Here is a 20,528-nt window from a genome sequence, read left to right as displayed (position 1 = left end):
TACATGAGGCCCCAGGTCACATTCAACGTTTCCTGCAATTTTTAGTTGTAGCTTCCATTTACATACTCTTAGCGAGTCCAAGGCACACTACCTTGAATCCAGTTGCTTGATATGACATCATCAGCAACTCACCCCAGCTATTCTGTGCCTTTCCCCCCAATTAAATCAAACAGATTTAATTTTGTCTTTAGTCACAGGGGAAGGCTGTGTGTGCAGGAGAGATGACAACAAATTAATGCTAATCCGGAACTACAATGCATATAATGCAGGGCTGAGGAATAAGAAACACAAGTGTTTTGGTCTGATGTCTCATGTTTCACATATCACAGCAGAATGATGACATGAAAAAAAAAAAAAAAGGGGGCTGAGATAGCGACTGAATCTGCTGTACCTGTTAACCTTTCATACAGGCAGCACATTATCGACGGTCACAAAAAGGGCCAAGCACGACTCTGGTTAAAGGTTGGCACTCAAGGTACTAAAATGTGACATACCCACTGATTTTCATTTATGTAAGTCTATCCGGTCAAGTGACAAGATCAGCAACTGCAGTCAACAAGTCTGACAAATGCATAATGCGACATTCGTTTAAGGCACAGGGCTTTAAACCACAAGACTGCTGTTTCAATCTTCACGTCTGCGCTATTCTGAATAAGTCAAATAACCTGCCTGTGCTCCAGTTATAAAATCACAAATAAAAACTTTATGCAAAACATTGTAATGAATACAAATTGTGTACCTTCACTAATAAAAACAGCAAAACATTTCTAGTAACTATTTCAAATACCTGTAGTAATTGGTACACACAATCATTTTTAAATATTCTATTTTACTCCATCCATCCATTATCCAACCCACTATATCCTAACTACAGGGTCACGGGGGTCTGCTGGAGCCAATCCCAGCCAACACAGGGCACAAGGCAGGAAACAAACCCCGGGCAGGGCGCCAGCCCACCGCTGCTATTTTACTCCCTTTAACTTAATTTGGTTTTTCACATCTAAAAATTAAAGACAGTAAGCTTGCATCAGTTTGCTTATCAATATTCATCTTCTACATTCATTTTTACTAGCCCCCTTGCTAAATCAGCAGTAGTAACACACAAGTTCTGGCCTGTATTCAGTGATATTCATTTTATTCCCCACACAGCATGAGCTTTTTCTATCTCAGTAAGGGCAACAACAGATCAAGATAGTATGACGTCACACTTGAGACAAACTCTTCACCTCAAATTGTTGCTCTATTCATATGGCCTTTATCTGTTCTAGTGCAGGGCGTGCTAAGCAACATCTTTCTGAGAGACCCACAAAGGTGGAGGAGTATCAAACCTCACCATGGTGAATCTATACCATCACATGAAAACCTGAGAAGTTTAGCAGTTTTACACAAGTTGCCAGTTTTTCCTATTTCTTAGATTTCTCTGTCACGTGGGTTCTTGCATGTCTCTGAAGATTGCCACTGTCTGAGAATCGCTTGCCACATTCAGAACAACTATATGGTTTCTCTCCAGTGTGAATTCTTGTGTGTTTCCGAAGAGTACCTCTTTCTGAGAATCTTTTTCCACATTCAGAGCAGCCATATGGTTTCTCTCCAGTGTGAATTCTTGAGTGTCTTAGTAGACTGCTTCTGCGGGTGAATCGTTTGCCACATTCAGAGCAGCAGTAGGGCTGGTCCCCAATGTGGATTCTTGCATGCACCTGAAGACTAGAACTGTCAGTAAACTGTTTGCCACATTCAGAGCACCAGTAAGGCTGCTCTCCAGTGTGAAGTCGTTTGTGTCTCCGAAGACTGCTGCTGTACGAGAATTGTTTCCCACATTCAGTGCAGTAAAAAGGCTTCTCTCCAGTGTGAACCCTTAAATGTGCATGCAGACTTCTACTGTCAGAAAATCGTTTTCCACATTCTGAACAGCAATGTGGCTTTTGGCTAGTGTGAATTGTTGTATGTACCTGCAGACTGCTACTGCAGGAAAATCGTTTGTCACATTCAGAACAGCCGTATGGCTTCTCGCCAGTGTGAATTCTCATGTGTCTCTGAAAGTGGCTGCTGTCTGAAAATCGCTTCCCACACTCAGAACAGCAGTATGGTTTCTCTCCTGAGTGAATTCTTGTGTGTATCCGAATACTACTTGCACAGGAAAACTGCTTGCCACATTCAGAACAGTAACGTGGCTTCTGTTTTGAAGGATTTGACTGTGGATCTTTATTATTTGATTTTCTTTTAAACCTTTTTTTTGGCTTTTGACGGGCACGCAGGGACACTGGACTTGTATTTTGTGCCTGTTGAGGGTTGCCAAGGCAGTCTGTTAGTTTTACAACATGTAAAGAATTGTACTGCAATGTGGCTGCTCCCGATGTTAATTGCTTGACATTTTCTTCACATGCTGGCTGTTGTTCTCTGCTCTGAAGAGAGGAATCAGCAAAGGATGGTGAAGTGAAGCAGTTACTATCTTGTAACCCTGTACAAAAACATAAGTGTACAAATTAGGCAGGTTTAAATAAATTACATAGAAGTGTTCAGAGTAATATACCTTACTAATCATGTTACCAATTACAAATTATATATTACCAAACTTTATTATCTTCAAATATGCTGCATTTTGAACATACATTTTGTTAAAATTTAGCCCATATTTGTATGGAATATTCTAGTTTGTTTTTTTTTTCTGCTGTTGCAGAGAAATTCAAATTTCAATAAATGTATTCAGAGACATTATGGTCCAGCTTGCAGCAACCTGGGGGAATTACAACAATCGTGAGCGGAAATGTGAGATGAAAGAAAATGTTAGATATAACAGGTGGGAATGGAACACACATTTCTAGTTGAAAAGTAAGTACATGACCACCTAGCAAACCACTACAACTTTTCTCTACTAGTAGATCCCAACATTGAATTTCATGTAAGCCACTCCCATAAACCCCCATTATATGTCAAAATGCTTATTTAAGAAGAAAAGAACCTGAGAGCCAGATTTAAAGTCTGAGGCTGGAAAAACAAAGCTGTGCATAAAGCAAAAAAGATTAGATTAGATTAGATTAGATTGATAGGCCGGGACACCCATGAGATGGAAGGATGGGGGAAGGCAGCTTTTTCAGGACAATTCCTCCCCAAAATGCTAGATGGCAGCTCCCCTGCAGCAGTGCCCCAAATTCCCACAGAGCATCCTGGGACTTGGAGTCCGGTCACTTTGCCCTGTTGGGTACTGTGGGTGCCATCGGGGAAGCCATGCAAAATCTCATTACAATGAAATTTTCATTAAAACTAAATATTTTTTAGGTCCCTGGAAGTTCATTGTAACAGAATTTTACCTGTGTGTATGTATATATATATATATATATATATATATATAGTTTGTATGTATATATATAAAATCCTAAGCAGGGGGTCATTACCAAAGCCAAAATGTATGAAGAAAACAAAGACCAATACATTCAATACAAATCCTAGTCTAAGAAGCATGAAGCCATTTTCAAGGACTAAATTCAAAAATTGCTAGAAATTGGCCAAAGTCTATTTGTTTTTCATCCAGTGTTTTGGACAACCCTGAAGTGTGTGATGCTATTCATTATACTGCCGGGACGGTGATGTTATGAGTCACAACTTCCTGGTGTCACATGGCAGCAACCACAATAGCAATGGTATCCAGAACAGTACTTAAAATGGAAGCACACCACGATGCTAAATATTTTTTAAGTAATTAAAAAACAACCTTAAATAACCTTAAAAAAAAAAAAAAAAAAAGGAAAAAATGTGGATTAAAATTTAAAAAATAAAATTTCCAATTGATGGGGAATGAGTTACTTGTCCTTCATAGGGCCCAAACACACAACCCACCATCACAGCCAGTTAAATTCTATTCCAACAATTTCAGGTGATAACACAACAAACTAGCACTAATTGATGACAGTATCAGGATATTCTGCTAGCTGCACATTTAATGTATATTTCTGGTTTAAGTACAGGTTGGCAATTATGACAATTGCAGATGGTTTTTAGGAACAACTAATAGAAATTCCATGTAACTACAGAATTCTACAAGTCAGCTTACAGTAGCAGGTTAATGTTCTATTGTACAGTATAAGAGGCTCAATATTCAGGGGTACACTGTAGCAGAGTATTACTTTGGGTTAACCTTAGCCACACATAACTACAAACAAACAATCACAAACTTCAAAGGCTGAAAACCTCATCCAGCCATTCTTCATCACTAAAAGACCGCACTTCCACCAGTTCTGCTTTCTCTCCACACCGCCATTAGGTACTACCACTTAAGAGGAGACCTGACTTGCTGGATCACAAATAACGGTGAATGCAATCTTACCAACCACTTCACATACTTTTCCAAAAAAAAACAAAAAAAAAAAACACAGCAGGTGTCTTGAAGTTCTTGAAGCAAATTACATTGTTGTGAGTCTTCAAAGGGGGTACACTGGAACTGAATTGTCTATGGCAGTACTTTCCAAGTTTTTTTTAACCAGTTATAGTTTTACAATCATTTTTCACAGCTTTATGCCAGTGTTGGAGGGGTCCCCATGGACTTTAAAGCAGCTCAATTGATAAACCAAGTATGTGCACCATGAAATTTTGAGCAGTTTGTTTTATTAGATTCTTTCTTTCAATTAAATTAGATTTCAGAATGGGGGTTTTCAGGGGCTACAAATAGAACATTATATCAGAGAGCAGGTTGCACTTTCAAGCTTCACACTTTCAGACTCATTAACAATGGACATTAACATTCCGAGCCTGATTTTTGTGGCCCTGCAATAGGAAATGACAACATTAATATCCATTCCTTATATTCATAGACTGGCTAACAATTTTAACAAAATGGTGTCGGTTCATGACTGGAAAACACTGGTATATGGTGTTGTCACATACGTGTGATTAGGAGGAAGCTGAGTGGACCAAGTGGAGGTACGCGTAATTACCCACCAGGCCAGGGGGCGGCATGGTGTGCTAAACCTACTTCTGTTGTCTCTGCAGGCCAAATGAGGGAAAACCTGCCTGGTTCAACATCAACAATGTCCCTTCCGGTTCTGGCGGCCAGACTAACATTTCAGGTTCTGGCCTCAGATGACATCACTTCCAGTTTTGGCTTTTAAAGCCGCCATCATTTCACAATGCAAGTCAGTTCAGTTTGGACCTCAAACAAAGCACACCATTGCAGAGTGGTGGCTCTGTGTCACATCATTCAAAACCCTTTTGCAGCCAGGGACAATATATAGGTGGCTGTCCCAAACCTTTTTCCATGTGTCAAGACTCGTTTCATTCTCAGTGTTTATTCAGTTCTATTCACGTGGAGCTCCTGTTCTTCTTTTGCCATTTCTTTAGTTTTACCATGTGGACCAGTTGTGATGTGACAGCAATGTGAACACTCTGAGCCAATCTGGTAATTGTTAGGAGTTACAACCGTTTTATTTTTTGTTTGAGCCATTGTCACAAGAATAACCAAAAGACACTGGGAAGGTTTGGGGCAGCCACCTGTATAATATTTCCCGGCTGCAAAATCTGTCAAAAGACAAAGGTATGTTCACACAACTGAGTCCAAAACAGGACGGAGTATCATCTTTAAGATGGCGGCTCACGGGAGAAGTGATGTTATCAGGACCGGAACCAGAAGTGACGTCATTGGCTACCCCAAAACAGGGCGGGATTTCCCCCCGAGAATAGTCTGTAAGGAATTCAGAGAATTAGTGCACTTCACCACCCTCTGGTCTGGTGTGAAACTACATTTATTTAGGCCCTTTGGTTGTCCCCTAAATACGCGTGTGCGACACCTTATTTTACACATTGTCCTGCCTTTCTTCCTCTATTTGAGGGGTTTGAAACATGTGGATTTAATTTCTACCATTTAAATTTTTATTGGAAAAATATTTGAAGGCATTACATTATTTTTTACATATCTTCAAAACACCATCTTTGTTTGGTATTGGGTGCTGCTATTTTGTATCTGTTGCTACAGCATTACTAAGCATGAATGATCAGAAGTGTTCAAGGCATAAAGTCACCGGTATGACAGCATGAAGGTCAACCCCAGGGCACTACCAGTTTATTCGGAATTGCTGATAAAAAAAAAAACAAAAAAACAATCTGTGTATTAAAACTGGAGGAATGGCAAAGTGAAGCAGCAAAATCAATCAAGGAGATCTGGGCAAAGTCTTGGCAAACGCAGTTTAGCTTTGTAAAGTGCAAAGTTCTAAACGTGGGCCAAAGGAACATCACAATACAGGAGACCATGTCATACAGGGAGCAACCTGTGAAAAGGATTTAAAGGTTTAAGTTAACACAATATATTCCTAATCTAAGTAATGTGCAGAAACAAATAAAAAGGCAAATAAAATGTTAGGTTATATCATAAAAACTGACTGTATAATGCACTAGTGAGGCCGCATCTGGAGTATTGTGTACAGTTCTGGTCACAGCTGTCCAATAAAGACATAGCAGCACTTGAAGCTGTGCAGAGGAGAGCAGTCAAGTGCATCATGGGACCGAAGGATATGTCCTCCTGTGACAGACTCGGAGAATGAAATCTGGTTAGTCTCTAGGAGAAAAAAAAAACTGTGTGGAGGCCTAATCCAAGTATTTAAAACACTCAAAGGCAAAGTAAATCTAGGCACATTCTTTCAGCTTAAGAGTGAATCACATACTTGGGAACATCAGTGGAAATTAAGGGGAAGTGCATTTAGGACTGAAGCCGGGAAGCACTTCTTTAACGCAAAGAGTTGTGGGACTCAGGAACAAACTACACAGACACATGGAGTTGAAGAAGAAACCTTGACAACCCTTGAAGAAGAATCTGGATGAGATATTGGAATGTCTTAAATGTTAGCTAGACAAATGGGCCAGATGCACTGAATGGCCTCCTCTCATTTGTCAAATTTCCAATGTATTCTTATGTATAAAATTAGAAAGGGCCAAGACAAAAAAGACAGTCAAATTGAACTTGGACAATTTACACAGAGAATCGGTCTGATTTTCATCAAACCCAATATTTCAACTGAATGGTGAATGACGTACTCGAGGACAGCAGTGGAAATTCAGAGGAAATGAATTTAGGACTGAAGCCAGCTAGCACGTACTTACACAATGAGTTGTTGGACTCTGGAACAAACTTCCAAGTCATGGAGTTGAAGCAAAAACCTTGACAACCTTTAAGAATTTGGATGAGATATTGGGACAGCTTAGCTATTAGCTAAACAAATCAGCCTGATGCACTGAATGGTCTCCTATCGTTTGTCAAATTTCTTATGTTCTCATGTGTGCTTTCTTTATTTAATTTTCAGTTAAATTTTCGGTTTCAATTTATTAACTGTTTTACTATATTTTTTGGGGTTTTGATTAAAGATTAGGATTGATTTTGGGGTTAGAAAATTGGCTCATCTTTGGCTTGGTCTTCTCCTTTAGTGACTTCAAACAAGATTTCTCTCTTACTTACCTCGGGACAGGACAGTAATTAGTCAGTCACTGTGAATCACTAATGGTGACAACTCGAGTGACAAGATGTCAGCAACTGCCGTCTCTAAATATGACAGACCTTCCATCTAAAACCTCTATTCTGCCAGTCCAAGATGAATTGCAGAAGACAGGATAGAGAAGGGAAACATTAGACAAAACACAAAGCATGGGTCTAAACTTAGGAAATAAAGCCAAATACTCAAAAACCAGGGTCCTAAGACCTCCTCTTAGAAAACACCATCAAAAAACATTCACCAGAATGTAGGCACAAACTTAGACAAAGTGGTGGATGTGGAACTGGTATTTCTACTGTTGTGTCTATGATGTCACTCGATGCGACTTCCGATTCTTCCTCAGGGTCATCGCATCATAGCAACAGGTGCTCCAAATGGAGAGAGACAGAGAGGTCAGGAGTGTGTGCTGATACAGCACATTGACGTACCCACCACATGGCAAACCACCTCAGGATCCCAGATTAGGACCAGAGTGCAGCCATGCAATGGGGACACCTCAGCACCACACTAGTTCAGATGGAATGAAACCAATGTGAGTTTTATTTTTTTTTTTTTATCGTGGCTGGACTTTTCCCTAAAGGTTGGTGGGCCTAAATGCAGGGCTGGATGCAGGTTAGCATCATACCCAAGATTAAACAATTGCAGATTAAGGGCCTTGCTCAGGGGCCCAACAGAGTGGAGTAATTTCTGGAAATTACAGGAATTGCCTGTTGCTTGCCAGTGCAGAACCCTAGCCACAGAGCCACCGCTCTGCCCAGCAAACCAAAATGTCATTATGGTAATATTCAAAACAAGACATGTTAAAACAAAGGTGTACAAAAAGTACAAAACAATGGTATTCTCAGAATCCTTGGGATTCAAACAAAAGGAATAAAATTGAACAAAAAATGTGTAAGGCTTAGTAAAAAATTGGTAAAATCAGGAATCACAAAAAACATTGAGACACAAATGTACATAATCTACATGATATTATACTATTTAGTTATCTATTCCTACTATTGTTTTTCACCCTCACCTCTCAAATGTTGCTGTGTCCTGTAATGCTGTTATGTTTCAGGCCAGTTAATTTCTGTTTTTTTTTTGTTATAATGTTTTTCTTCCAAATTGTTGTGAGTCTTTGGGGGGCTTCTTGTGTCAGGGAATACCAAAACACAGGGATTAAATATTACTAATTTAACTACAATTACTATCATTTCCAGCACCGCAGCGAGTGGCAGCCATTCCAGCAGCTCTGTGTAGGACTTTATCTTTTTACCTTTTTTTCTATTTCACTGATCACTTCTACCACTTTCTTTTATGTGGAATCGGTCCCTGGACACTTTTTACTATTTTTACTACTTGACATGGATTTTTACTCTCCGGGACTCGCCTATTCAAGTAGTCAACTTAAAGCACTGAGAAGAAATGCCCACACTGGTGTGATTCCCTATTTACCTGACGAGGTAAGAAGACGAGGGGTGGCACGGTGGCGCAGTGGGTAGCGCTGCTGCCTCACAGTTAGGAGACCTGGGTTCGCTTCCCAGGTCCTCCCTGCGTGGAGTTTGCATGTTCTCCCCGTGTCTGTGTGGGATTCCTCCGGGCACTCCGGTTTCCTCCCACAGTCCAAAGACATGCAGGTTAGGTGGATTGGCGATTCTAAATTGGCCCTTGTGTGTGCTTGGTGTGTTTGTATGTGTCCTGCGGTTGGTTGGCACCCTGCCCGGGATTGGTTCCTGCCTTGTGCCCTGTGTTGGCTGGGATTAGCTCCCGCAGACCGCCGTGACCCTGTGTTCGGATTCAACGGGTTGAATGATGGATGGATGGGTAAGACGACGATATCAGGGCAGCCAAGGCCAGCGCAAAGATAAAAGTTTTTTTTAGATTTGTGAATTTCTCCTTGGGATTAATAAAGTATCTATCCATCATCCTTTCACAGTTTTCCATCTAGATTTTGGTGTCTTCACGCCATCTGATTCTTGTACAGTTTCAAGTTTGGAGTTTTGATGGCAGTATGTCTTCTGGGTGTTGACTTCTAGCAATTCTTGTTTTGGTATTAACCACAGCCTTTGAACATACAGGAGCTTCTCTGGCTTGTGTACTCATAGCAGTGAACTGCACTTTTCGAGAATGGGATCCTGAGGTGGTTTGTTGTGTGGTGGGCGCGGCAATGTGCTATATCAGTGCATGCTCCTTAACACTTCCACTCCGTAAGCATTCAAGGATAAATGTTATCTGGTTCTGATGATTTGCACAACTCCAAAAATATTCTCAATTTTCACCATAATTATGGGTTTCATAAAATTTTCAAGCTTAACGCAAAACACACAAATGGAGTTATTAAAGTAAGAAACACGGGCCACATTTTAGACTTACTTTCTCCAAAAGGACTTGAAGGGGTTAGATGATCTCCCTTTGTTCTCCTTGATACTTTCTCCATGTCCAACATTAAAAATTCAGATTTCACACTGACAGAATGTCCCTGAAAAGAACACTGCCTGTCTTGCAAGGAGGCTACTTCAGTCATTTCTTCATCTTGAAAACCATACTGAAATATAGACTCTGATTTACGGTCCTCTTCCTTGATGATGTCTTTAAATTCACATTTTTGTACATCAATACACACAGATGTCTGCCCTGAGTCTTTTGTAATGCCCACTGACTCCCACTCAAAGTCCTCTGACTTAATGTACAAACGCGACTGACTATAGAGTTCACATTCACAGTCCTCTTCTTTAATGTTCATGACTCTCTTCTCCATGGTGTGTTTGTCAGCCTAGTATCTCCTCTGGCAGCTATCTCTACAAGTCCACTGGAATGGCAGCATCACTTCTCATCTGTTTGAAAAGAACAGAGTTTAATTTCATTAGAGAGAGGTTAGAATTGGACAAAAAAAGATTGAAACATTTCAGGCTCTTTTTATAGCTAAGGTTTCTGCCTGCTATACGTTTAACAAGTACAAAGCATTTCATTGTGCTTCATATTAAACTACTTAGTATAAAAAAACTTAAGAAATGTTGTGAAAATAAAGCAGGCTGATGCTGGGCAATCTTCTACAACTCTGTACTAGCATTATATGACAACATGTGGCACAACATACAATGAGGGTAACAAAATACTCACAATAAATATTCACAAAAGCGACATGTCAGCTTAGTGCAATTAACTCGGACTCCATTCCACATTTAAACATCACCAGAGGGAAGAAAACCCAGCAGCTTTGGAATTTTTCAGATAATCTTTTGTGGAAATTTTTGAATGTTTGTGTATCGGTTATGGAGAAAAGTGTGTGAATTTATATTTATTCTGAGTCTGCATTGTTTAGTAAGTGAAATGACCTTACTAATTATAATAGTTGTGCATATTCCATGTAGAGTGCATTCATCCTGCATTGGCATACATGAAGACATTCAGAGGATCCAGTTATCAGCTATGGTAGGTGTATGCTTCAGGAATCCCTGGTGTCACAAGCCGTGTACTAAAGCAGATGGCATGCTAGTAGTTTTCTGAACAACCAGGACTGAGGGGGGTAATAAGAGAGGCAGATGTTAAAAAAAGGTAATTTTATTATTCTACAGTAGAGAGAGAAAAAAAAATTGCTGATGTAAAAGGATGCACAAAAAAATATAAATAATCCTATGACAAAACAAATCTAAAAATGTGAAGACAAAAAATAGAAATTGTAAAACACAGTGGCGCTTACCCTAATATTCTATCTATTATCTCTCTGTTAAACAAAAAAAAAAAAAAATCTTTGGGAGGGAGACAAGACGTGATCTTCTTGGAGTCCCACGAGAGACACTTTAACTTGCTCCCAGCTCTTAAAACAACAAGCAAAACACGCAGCACGCCAGCAGCAGATCCGACTGCTTCTCCTTAGCGTGTGTTTAGCCCCCCCTTCACAACGCGAGCAGCAGAGACACGAAGTGGCAAAAGGACAGCTACTGTACAGGCTTTAAACCGGTGTTTCCTAAACTCGGTCCTGGTGGACCCCCTTGTCGCTGCAGGTTTTTGTTCCAACCCGATTCCTAATCAGTGACAACACCTGATAACACTGAGCTCATTTAATTAGCTGGGTTTTTTTTTCCCTTTTATTTGACATTCAGAAAAGCACAACAGCATTATTTTTACATTTATAAATATTTCTGCTTTTGGTATAGATTTAGATGCTCAACTCTCTTTTGTTGATTTCATTATATTTTGTCCTTTCTCTGTGCAGTTTTTCCCCCTCCGTTGTATCTTCATAATGACAATTTAAAACGAGCAAAGCAGACACCCAGACAAACAACACTGAATAATCAAAGGCTGCAACTACTTTAGAGTCAGACCCACTAATTAGTAAATAATGGATTAAACAAACAATTAGAACACCTAGAAAAGTAGAATGAAAATCAAGATGAAAATACTGTTAAAAATAAAAAAAAAATACATTATTCCTATATAACTGCTTGGTGCATTAATTGTGTTTTTTTTTTTTTAGTAAATTTAGTTTTCTAATTTCTATACTGTTCCCTAAACACCGAACTTGGGAAATATCAGTTCACTTAATTAGCCCAGGAGTTCAATTAAAAACAGAAGCTGGTTGGAACAAAAACCTGCAGGACCGAGTTTGGGAAACTGATATAAAATGATTAACGGGCAGCACAACAGCAGCAGCAGGAAGACAGCAGATGATCTAATGGCATCTCCTTAGTGTTGGTTCAGCTGCCCCCCTTCACAACATGAGCAGCGTTATATGGCCTGCGAGAAAGATTTAACCAAGCCCGGGGCCGGAAATAAAGGACAAGTATTGTTTTTTACAACGTCACGCGAGAACAGACAGTGAGACATCATTTAAAACAAGTCGATGGACATCTAACCAAGCAGCTGTTGGATTGGTTTTGGCAGACACATTTCATGCTCTCCCAGCTCTTAAAACAAACGACAAGCAAAACACACAGCTCACCAGCAGCAGAAAGCCAGCAGATGATCCAACCGCTTCTCATAAGCGTGCATTCAGCCACCCTACCCCCTCCTTCACAATGCGAGGACAGAGACACAAAGTGGCAAAAGGACAGCTGCTGCGCAGGCTTTGAAATGATCAGGCAGTGAGACAAGCAGAACAGGCAGGATGACAGTGAGAATATATACATATACTAGCCAACCAGTGGCGTACCATAAGCCGCATAATCAGGTCAGTTTTCTAATGATTTTTAAGCACAGGGAGAAAATTAACATTTGAAAAATCGGTAATGTAATAAATCAGCAAGAAAAGCAACATTGTAACAATGCATGGAACGAACTAACATACAATCGTCCATGCAGCGCTCAGGCGCGGAGTGTGGAACGGGAGGAGAGGAGAAGGACGTCCATTCTGCTCCCTCCGTCATGCTAGTGTGTTGATTTCTCGTTTAGTATGCACTGCCTGCTCATGTGCCCACCTCCAACTCGTCACTCGAGTCGTTGTCTTTGCACAGTCCAGATGCACCTGTGACTCACGTAGGCTTTTCATTGCTCTGTGCGGTTTTGGCTGCCTTTCTATATATAATCCACCAAGACACCCGACCACGGTAGGAGGGGGGTGTGAACAAAGTGCAGGAGCATCCAAGAAGACGCATGTTTGTCGTGGATGCGAATTGCTGTATGTAGCGTGTAAAACAGTTTGCTATGGTGCACGCGGTCGTGCGTCGTAACCGAAAACTCGGTTTTTAAACACTGCTCACTTTATTGTGTTTTAACCTCAGTTATAAAGGAATGTTTTAAGGATCCCATGGGATACCCCTCGCAAACCCTTGTACACGCTGCATATGGTGCGGAACGGGAGGAGAGGAGAAGGACGCCCATTCCACTTCCTCCGTCATGCTAGTCTGCTGATTTCTCGTTCAGTATGCACTGCCTGCTCATGTGCCCACCTCCAACTCGTCACTCGAGTCGTTGTCGTCTTTGCACAGTCCAGATGCACCTGTGACTCACGTAGACTTTTCATTGCTCTGTGCGGTTTTGGCTACCTTTCTATATATAATCCACCAAGACACCCGACCACGGTGGTAGCGAGGTGGGTGTGTACAAATATAGCGTATCCAATGGTCTTGGAGTTGGTGGGCGTGGCTCCTTCCTGCGTGCGCCATAGGTGTCTCACTTGTCGGCGGCTTAGTGAATCCACGCCCCTTCCCGCGTGCTTTCCATGGGTGTCTTGCCATATATATACATACATATATACACACACATACACATACATATACATATACATAGGTCATAAATACAACTCCTCAAAAAAAAAAATCTCAGGAGCCTAACCCACTCCTTCACATCAACCAGAAGCTCAGCCACCAGGCACCGGTGAGCATGACGTACCTCACACTGCTGAGCCCTTCTTCTCAAATCTCTCCAAACGATCTCCCCCGTCTTGCGGCCACAACTGTACTTCTAAAAGCTTCTCAATTCCCAGGGTCAGCTTGCCTAAACATAGGGAGGTACCATTTCGGGCCTGCTGGGGAAATCATACACTTCAAGTAAAAATCCAAATATCCGACAACAAAATACACATAATAGAAAACTAAATAAGAAAACAAAACCCATTTATAGATAACCTCAAGGTTACAAAGACAGAAATGAAAACATTATGGTACACCTACACTACTAATCCAACACGGTCTCCCCTTATGCCTGTCTTTTGACCTTCCCAGGCACCCGTGACTGCGTTTAGCTTCGACACCACCTTTAAAACACCGGTCGGTAAATATGGAAAGTTACGTGAGAGGTTTGCACCCAAAACAACAAAAAAAAAAAAAAAATCCTAGCATATTGCTCATTGCATTTCATAGTTAAAGCTTATTGAGAATTTTACCCCACTATCTGTCCATACTATATTGTATTAGTGTCCTGGTGAACCATGGCGTCACACATGGAACAAAATATACACAGTCAATTACCAGATGCTGGATTTGAACACTGTAGACTGGATGCATAAAGAAGCAGTAATAGCACTTAACCCTGTGTCCCCATGCTACGCAAGTTCAATTGTATTTATTTCTTGGAGTATGCAACACACTGGAAATGGGATTGGAAAGTTAAAATGGGGGCAATCACAAATAATGCTACATGCACTGAACTACATTTTGTGTAATATCAATGGTTGATGGAGAGGAAGTTTCATTCACTTCATAATGAGTGTGAGCTTGAGGTTTATTAGTGGATTGAGAGGTTACCTAATCAATGAATGGCCTGAGAAGACGGAGAAGGCTGGATTAGGGCAGCTAATGTCTTTTCCGACTTGATCATTTACATTGAGACCTAACTGGCTAGGAATGAGTGAGCCATTTGGATAGGAATCACACACCCCCATCAAGCCGATCTAACACACAATTTTACAATTAAAAGGATAAACCTGAGGTACATAAAAATAATAAATACATGACAATGCACAGTGAGCACAATTGCACTGATAAAGCTTTGACACTAAAGTACTTTTCAACAGTCATTATTGAGGTCGTTATGCAATTTAAAAGGCAAACAAATTGATTAAGATATTCTTGCATATAATTGAATCAGTTTGAACCGAAATATTTCCGTGGTTTTCGTCATTTTCTCAGTTTGTCTCGAGTTTATCGCCGATGTTCCCAAAGTCTGAAGGCGGAATCGGATCTCAAAATGTGTGAAACGAAAAACATTCAATGTGCCTTTCGCTCTCGCCTATAGTGACACGATTCTTTTTCTCTCTTCCACTGGTAATTTTGCGTTCCCTCGCTTCCCTGCCATTACGGTGCAACAAGCCTATCTTCGAACGGTGAAAAAGAGAAAACCTGTACTGTCGATGTATTGTGTGCGTGTCGGGGTGCGTTAAGGTAGCGGTTGAACATTCAAATGTGTTCAGTGAATGGAGCAGAGTCAAAGAGGCATGGTGGGACGTGGGCACTAAAGCAAAGATAAAGAACAACTATTCGATACGTATCACTCTTCCACTGAAGTATCAGAAGATTTATTAAGTAGAACTGACGGAAGACTATTGACAGTATACACATTGTGTTTTATTAAATGAAAACCCGGAACTCCAATAACTTACCCCAGTATCTTCAGGATTCTCCCCACGCTCGATCACTGCTCGCAGCCTTTGTCAGCCTGACACAAGCTGACCACTAGTGAACAATCCAGAACTTCAGAGCTTGGTGCCTGGTATCGCTCTTCGTTAAATGTTTTTGACACGCAGCCCAAAAATACGAACGCACTTCGAATTGTGCTTCCGTCGCTCTTGATGACGACATATAACCGGTGAGACCGGCTCCCGTCTGGCTCGTAAGCTGTCGCCTTTGGATTTAGCATCTGGCTGCTCCTTGCAAGACTTCGAGTAGAGTACTTCGATACGCTTTCTTGTACCTTCACATCGATCGTTTTAATTCTGTTCATTAATTCCCTTTACTGCACTAAGCAAGGAAGACTGCTTAAGAGACAGTAGTAATGATTAAAAGCTTTCTTTATTGTATGCCTTGTTAGAAGCTAAATCGCAGTCTCGAACTCCCGTTGTATGGCTACTGAAGACGACGACGGCTGCCGCTGATCAAACGGGCTTCAAATATTAGTCGCTATCCAGCAGTGTAGTACCAATCGTGTAGCCTCACTTTCGCAAACGCTCTTCAGGGTTCGACCCCAGGTAGTTGTCCTGGTCCCTTCTTATGCCACTCATCGGTCACAGCTCCGCCCTTTTCCTTAGCAGCTGTACGGACCTCACCAGTTGCATGGACCTCACCAGTGTGGTATCTTTGGAGGTCAGGTGTTACAGGATTTAATAGAGACATTGACAAACCGTATATTCGCGTAATCATTAAAAGCTGTGACTCGGAAAATTTCTACTTTAACAAAGCATTTGGCTCAAGGCAGTAAATTAATCTTAAGAAGGTGTTGTATTATTAAAGAGAACTGTAAACGGATTATCACTAAAGGGCAATCAAGTGCGAGAGTGCTGGCCGCCCCCCTCGCTGTACATTACTTATTATATTGCTGGCTGACGTACAGAGTTGCAGTTTTTGGAAGTTGGTTTTGTTGGTGGAACATGTAAAACAGTAAAAGCTGTTTGGCTTAAAGGTCGCTGGTGTTCCATCGTTATTCACGATCCTGGAAGACAATGCAGAAGGTTCCAATTCAGAGTCACTAACCCACCTAATCTTTGAGCATGTTACTATGGTAACATGTATTCAAAATGAAATAGTTACTTTTGGGCTAACTTTGTAACAAAGAATTCCGATAAGCTCTGATAACAACACGAGTGTTAATCACAACACGCTAGCCAGCCTCAGCCCTCTTTGCCATAGCTGCTTCTAGTACTTTGGGAAGGTAACCTCAATTGACGGTGATCTGTACTGAGGTAAGTAAATCACAGCACTGCAAAATTAAACAAATTAAGATTGTACTAATTGTGAAGTTATTTTTATTTGCATTCATTAACACAATAAAAAATAATTAGAATGTTTCCATGATGTCACATTGAAGTACAAAATTGAAAGGAATTTGACTAAAATTGAACAAATTACACAGTTTATTATGTACACAATAATGTAACCAATCAAATATTTTTAAACATATGCATTGATTTCCATATAACTTATCTAGTTTTTCCTAGTTTTATTTTTTTCATTTAGTGGCCACTTGTCCACTTTTCCTGGTACGCTCCTAAATGTCCAGCAGTAGTCCACCATCATATCAACACCCCAGCATCCTTGGTAACTTGGCTGCACCCTGCACATGACAAACCAACTCAGGATCCCAGAGATCCCATGCAACAGGTACACCTCAGTACCACACTAGTTCATATGGAATGGAACAGTGAGAGGTTTCTTTATGGCGGCTGGAGTGACCAATTCTCCTGCCAACCCCCAGGGTTATCCCAGGAGGGCCTACATGCAGGGCTAGATGCAGATTAACGCCTTGATCAAGGGCCCGTTGAGTCACTTTAGGCATTTACGGGATTCGAACTGACAATCTTTCGATTACCAGTGCAGATCCTTAGCCTCAGAGACACCACTCCGCTCTTGTTAATGGAATCTCATGTAATTAAAATGTCTCACTGAAAGAGTTAATCAACTGGTTTACTTAATTATACTTAATTATCTCTCTCTCTAAATATATATAATCCAATGTCTGTCTGTCTGTCCGCTTTTCACAAGAGAACTACTTAACAAATTTATATTGTTTTTTTTTTTTTATTCTATAATTTGCTTGAAAATTCCGGTTGATTTTACGACTTCTCTCATTGCGCTATGTATCATAGTTCACTTGCGGTATGGATTTATTGCACGAATCCGAGATACACAGCGGGCCGAAGGGAGGGGGCGAGGCCTATTCACTCAAGAGCCTGCCTCGGGGTGTACCTTCCATTCGTTTAGCTAGCGAACAAGAGAACCGCTTAACGGATTTAGAGCATTTTTTTTTTTCTATAATTTGCTTGAACATTCCGGTTTATTTTGCGACTTCTCTCATCGCGCTAAGAATCATAGTTCACATGCAGAAACAATATATTCAAGCTAATCTGAGACAGAGGCTGCAGGCTAAGGGGAAGGGGGATGCATGACGTCAGGAGTGGGGAGCCGTGCAGGGCCCTCCTTACTGTTCTATTTCACTAATACGCGGACCGAGCCGCGGGGCCCAGCTAGTTTCAAATATTTTTAAGCTGCCAGTTAATTCATTTTAGTAACAGTCATATGTGCATTTGATTACCATATACTAGTCAAGACCCATGGCACGGTGGTGCAGTTGTAGCGCTGCTGCCTCGCAGTTAAGTGACCCGGGTTTGCTTCCCAGGTCCTCCCTGCATGGAGTTTGTATGTTCTCCCCGTGTCTGCGTGGGTTTCCTCCCACAGTCCAAAGACATGCAGGTTAGGTGCATTGGCGATTCTAAATTGTTCCTAGTGTGTGCTTGGTTTGTGGGTGTGTGTATGTGCGCCCTGTGGTGGGCTGGTGCCCTACCCAGGGTTTGTTTCCTATCTTGCGCCCTGTGTTGGCTGGGATTGGCAGCAGACCCCCATGACCCTGTTGGAGCTGGTTGGATAACTAATTCTAGAGCCAAATATTGCAATGGCAACAACTAATTAAAAAAAAAGATCCAGGGAGGTAATAACCACTTATGACAGGCTGACTGCTGCGAGTTGCACTGATTGCTGGGTGCAGCCAAGTTAAGTTAATGCGAATACATTCCGTGCTGACCTTCACTTCAGTGCACATACATGTTATAAAGGCTAGAATACACAAAGACACTCCCGGGTTCAAATAAATTGTATTTTATTACACAATACCTCAGTATAAAACACAAAACAAGTTGTTATCTCTTCCCAAATTCACCTCTCCTCTCCACCACGCCTCACTGCACTGCCCTGCCCTCCTCCAACTGGGTGTTGCCTTCCTTCCTCCCAGCTCCTCCCAGCTCCTCCCAGCCTGGACAAGGAGTGTAGCCCCTTTTATTGAGGATCAGGAGTACCTCCTGTGCCAGGGTTGTTGCCCACTGGAAGCACTTCCGGGTAACACAGACATCCCATCAGGTAGGGAGTCCATCTCCCTGCAGTGCCCTCTTGCTGCACCCACTGACCACAGCAGCACTGTGCTGCTGGACTACAATTCCTGACATTCTCTGCTGATTCCTGAATGGGTGCAGATATCCAGAGATGCTGCCATCTAGAGTGCTGGGGGAACAAACATCCCATAAAGCCAGCTCTTCCCTTTCATCCTGGCCAAGGAAGGCACTATAAATATTTCTGGTTGGGACACCTGTGCATTTGCATGGGGTCTCCCACCGTGTTAAGGAATCTTCTATTCTGCTTGGGTTGTTTTTCCATTCAGCCGAGAAGTCCCTTTTGAGATGCTAGTCTGTCTTTTAGGAGCCTCCCATCCCGGTAAGTAACCATCCCCTCTCCTGGTTGGTACGCCTGTCCATCCTGTGTTGCACTTATAATGTATAATACATCTGCTCTTATAGCGTATACTCTACCTGAATACATACAGCGAGGCATTTTTTTCTTTTTTGGTATTTGTTACACTGTATTATCCCTACAGGCTCAGCAACTGTACAGCACCCCTGGAGCAATTTTCAGGCATGATGCAAAAATCAATTTAAATGATGCAATGCAAGTATGATAAGATAACATGCAGAACATATGTAGTATCTGATTGATATGTAGGAACTGGACATATTTGCTTACCAACTCAGAAAAACTTTTGGGTACACTTTTAACTTATTTTTGCATCATAGACAACATTTAAGTTTGATGCATAGGTGTCAGACATGCTTACTTATCTACCCAGTAAAACTGTCACAATTAGATGAAAACTTACAAGCTGGTGTGGGTGTGATTGGCGTTTTACTAGTCTGGGCACAAAAACAAGTCCCTTTGTGTTTTGGGAAAACACTTTATTATGTCTCTACGGTCCAGCTCTAAACCGTATTGATTTTGTTTTTCCAAAAACCTGGATAAAGTTGTGGCGATGTATAAATGGAAATAAAAAACAGAAAGCAGTGATTAATAAACTATATTAAACTATCTTTGACATGAAAACAATATAAAAGGCCATTATTTGATGTTACAGCTAAACAATGTTAGTGTTTATTAAAAAATAAACACTTATTTTGATTTGGATACTTGCAACATATTCCAAAAAAGCTTGGACTGTGAAGAATTTAGTACTCTGTAATGTTGCCTTTCCATCTCAAAATGCTTAATAAACATCCACCAGCTTTGTGGAGTGCTTCAGGTGTAATTTTGCCCCATTCGTCCTGCAAACAAGTGGAAAGGTGGGCAACGGTACAGGGTCTTCGTCCTCACATACTGTGTTTCAAAATACGCCAGACATTCTCACTTGGGACAGGTCAGGACAGCAGGCAGGCCCGTTGAGCACCCGCACTCCCTTCCTATGCAGCCCTGCTGTTGTAATGCGCACTGAATGTGATTTTAAATGGTCTTGCTGAAACATGTATTGGCTTCCGTGGAAGTCGTGTCATCTTGAAGACATGAAATGTTGTCCTAAAATCTGTATGTACTTTGCAGCATTAGTGGTGCCTTCACAGAAATGCAAGTTTCCCTTACAGGGCACAGACAAAACTCCATACTGTCACAGACGCTGGCT

At 41.3% G+C, this 20,528-nt stretch overlaps 1 protein-coding gene across 5 annotated transcripts in view; it reads right to left on the bottom strand.

Annotated features, from left to right (window-relative positions):
- The window catches only part of LOC120534405 (zinc finger protein 501-like), a 68,189-nt gene that overhangs the window by 39,260 nt on the left and 8,401 nt on the right, over positions 1 to 20,528 (bottom strand). The window contains exons 1-4 of one of the 5 annotated variants that reach the window (XM_039761966.1): positions 15,487 to 16,199; positions 13,779 to 13,914; positions 9,822 to 10,282; positions 1,457 to 2,458 (exon numbers count right to left, since the gene is read on the bottom strand). In XM_039761966.1, coding sequence (XP_039617900.1) covers positions 1,457 to 2,458; positions 9,822 to 10,206 — 1,387 coding nt within the window. In that variant the 5' untranslated portion in view covers positions 10,207 to 10,282; positions 13,779 to 13,914; positions 15,487 to 16,199. Of the gene's footprint in view, positions 1 to 898; positions 2,459 to 9,821; positions 10,283 to 10,788; positions 10,916 to 13,778; positions 13,915 to 15,486; positions 16,200 to 20,528 lie in introns of those variants that run through there. The other 4 variants (XM_039761962.1, XM_039761964.1, XM_039761963.1 and 1 more) reach the window with 4 other exon arrangements.

This window comes from Polypterus senegalus, chromosome 8 (assembly GCF_016835505.1).
Source record: "Polypterus senegalus isolate Bchr_013 chromosome 8, ASM1683550v1, whole genome shotgun sequence".
In the NCBI taxonomy this organism is placed as follows: Eukaryota; Metazoa; Chordata; class Cladistia; order Polypteriformes; family Polypteridae; genus Polypterus; species Polypterus senegalus.
This window is presented reverse-complemented; position numbering and strand designations above follow the sequence as displayed.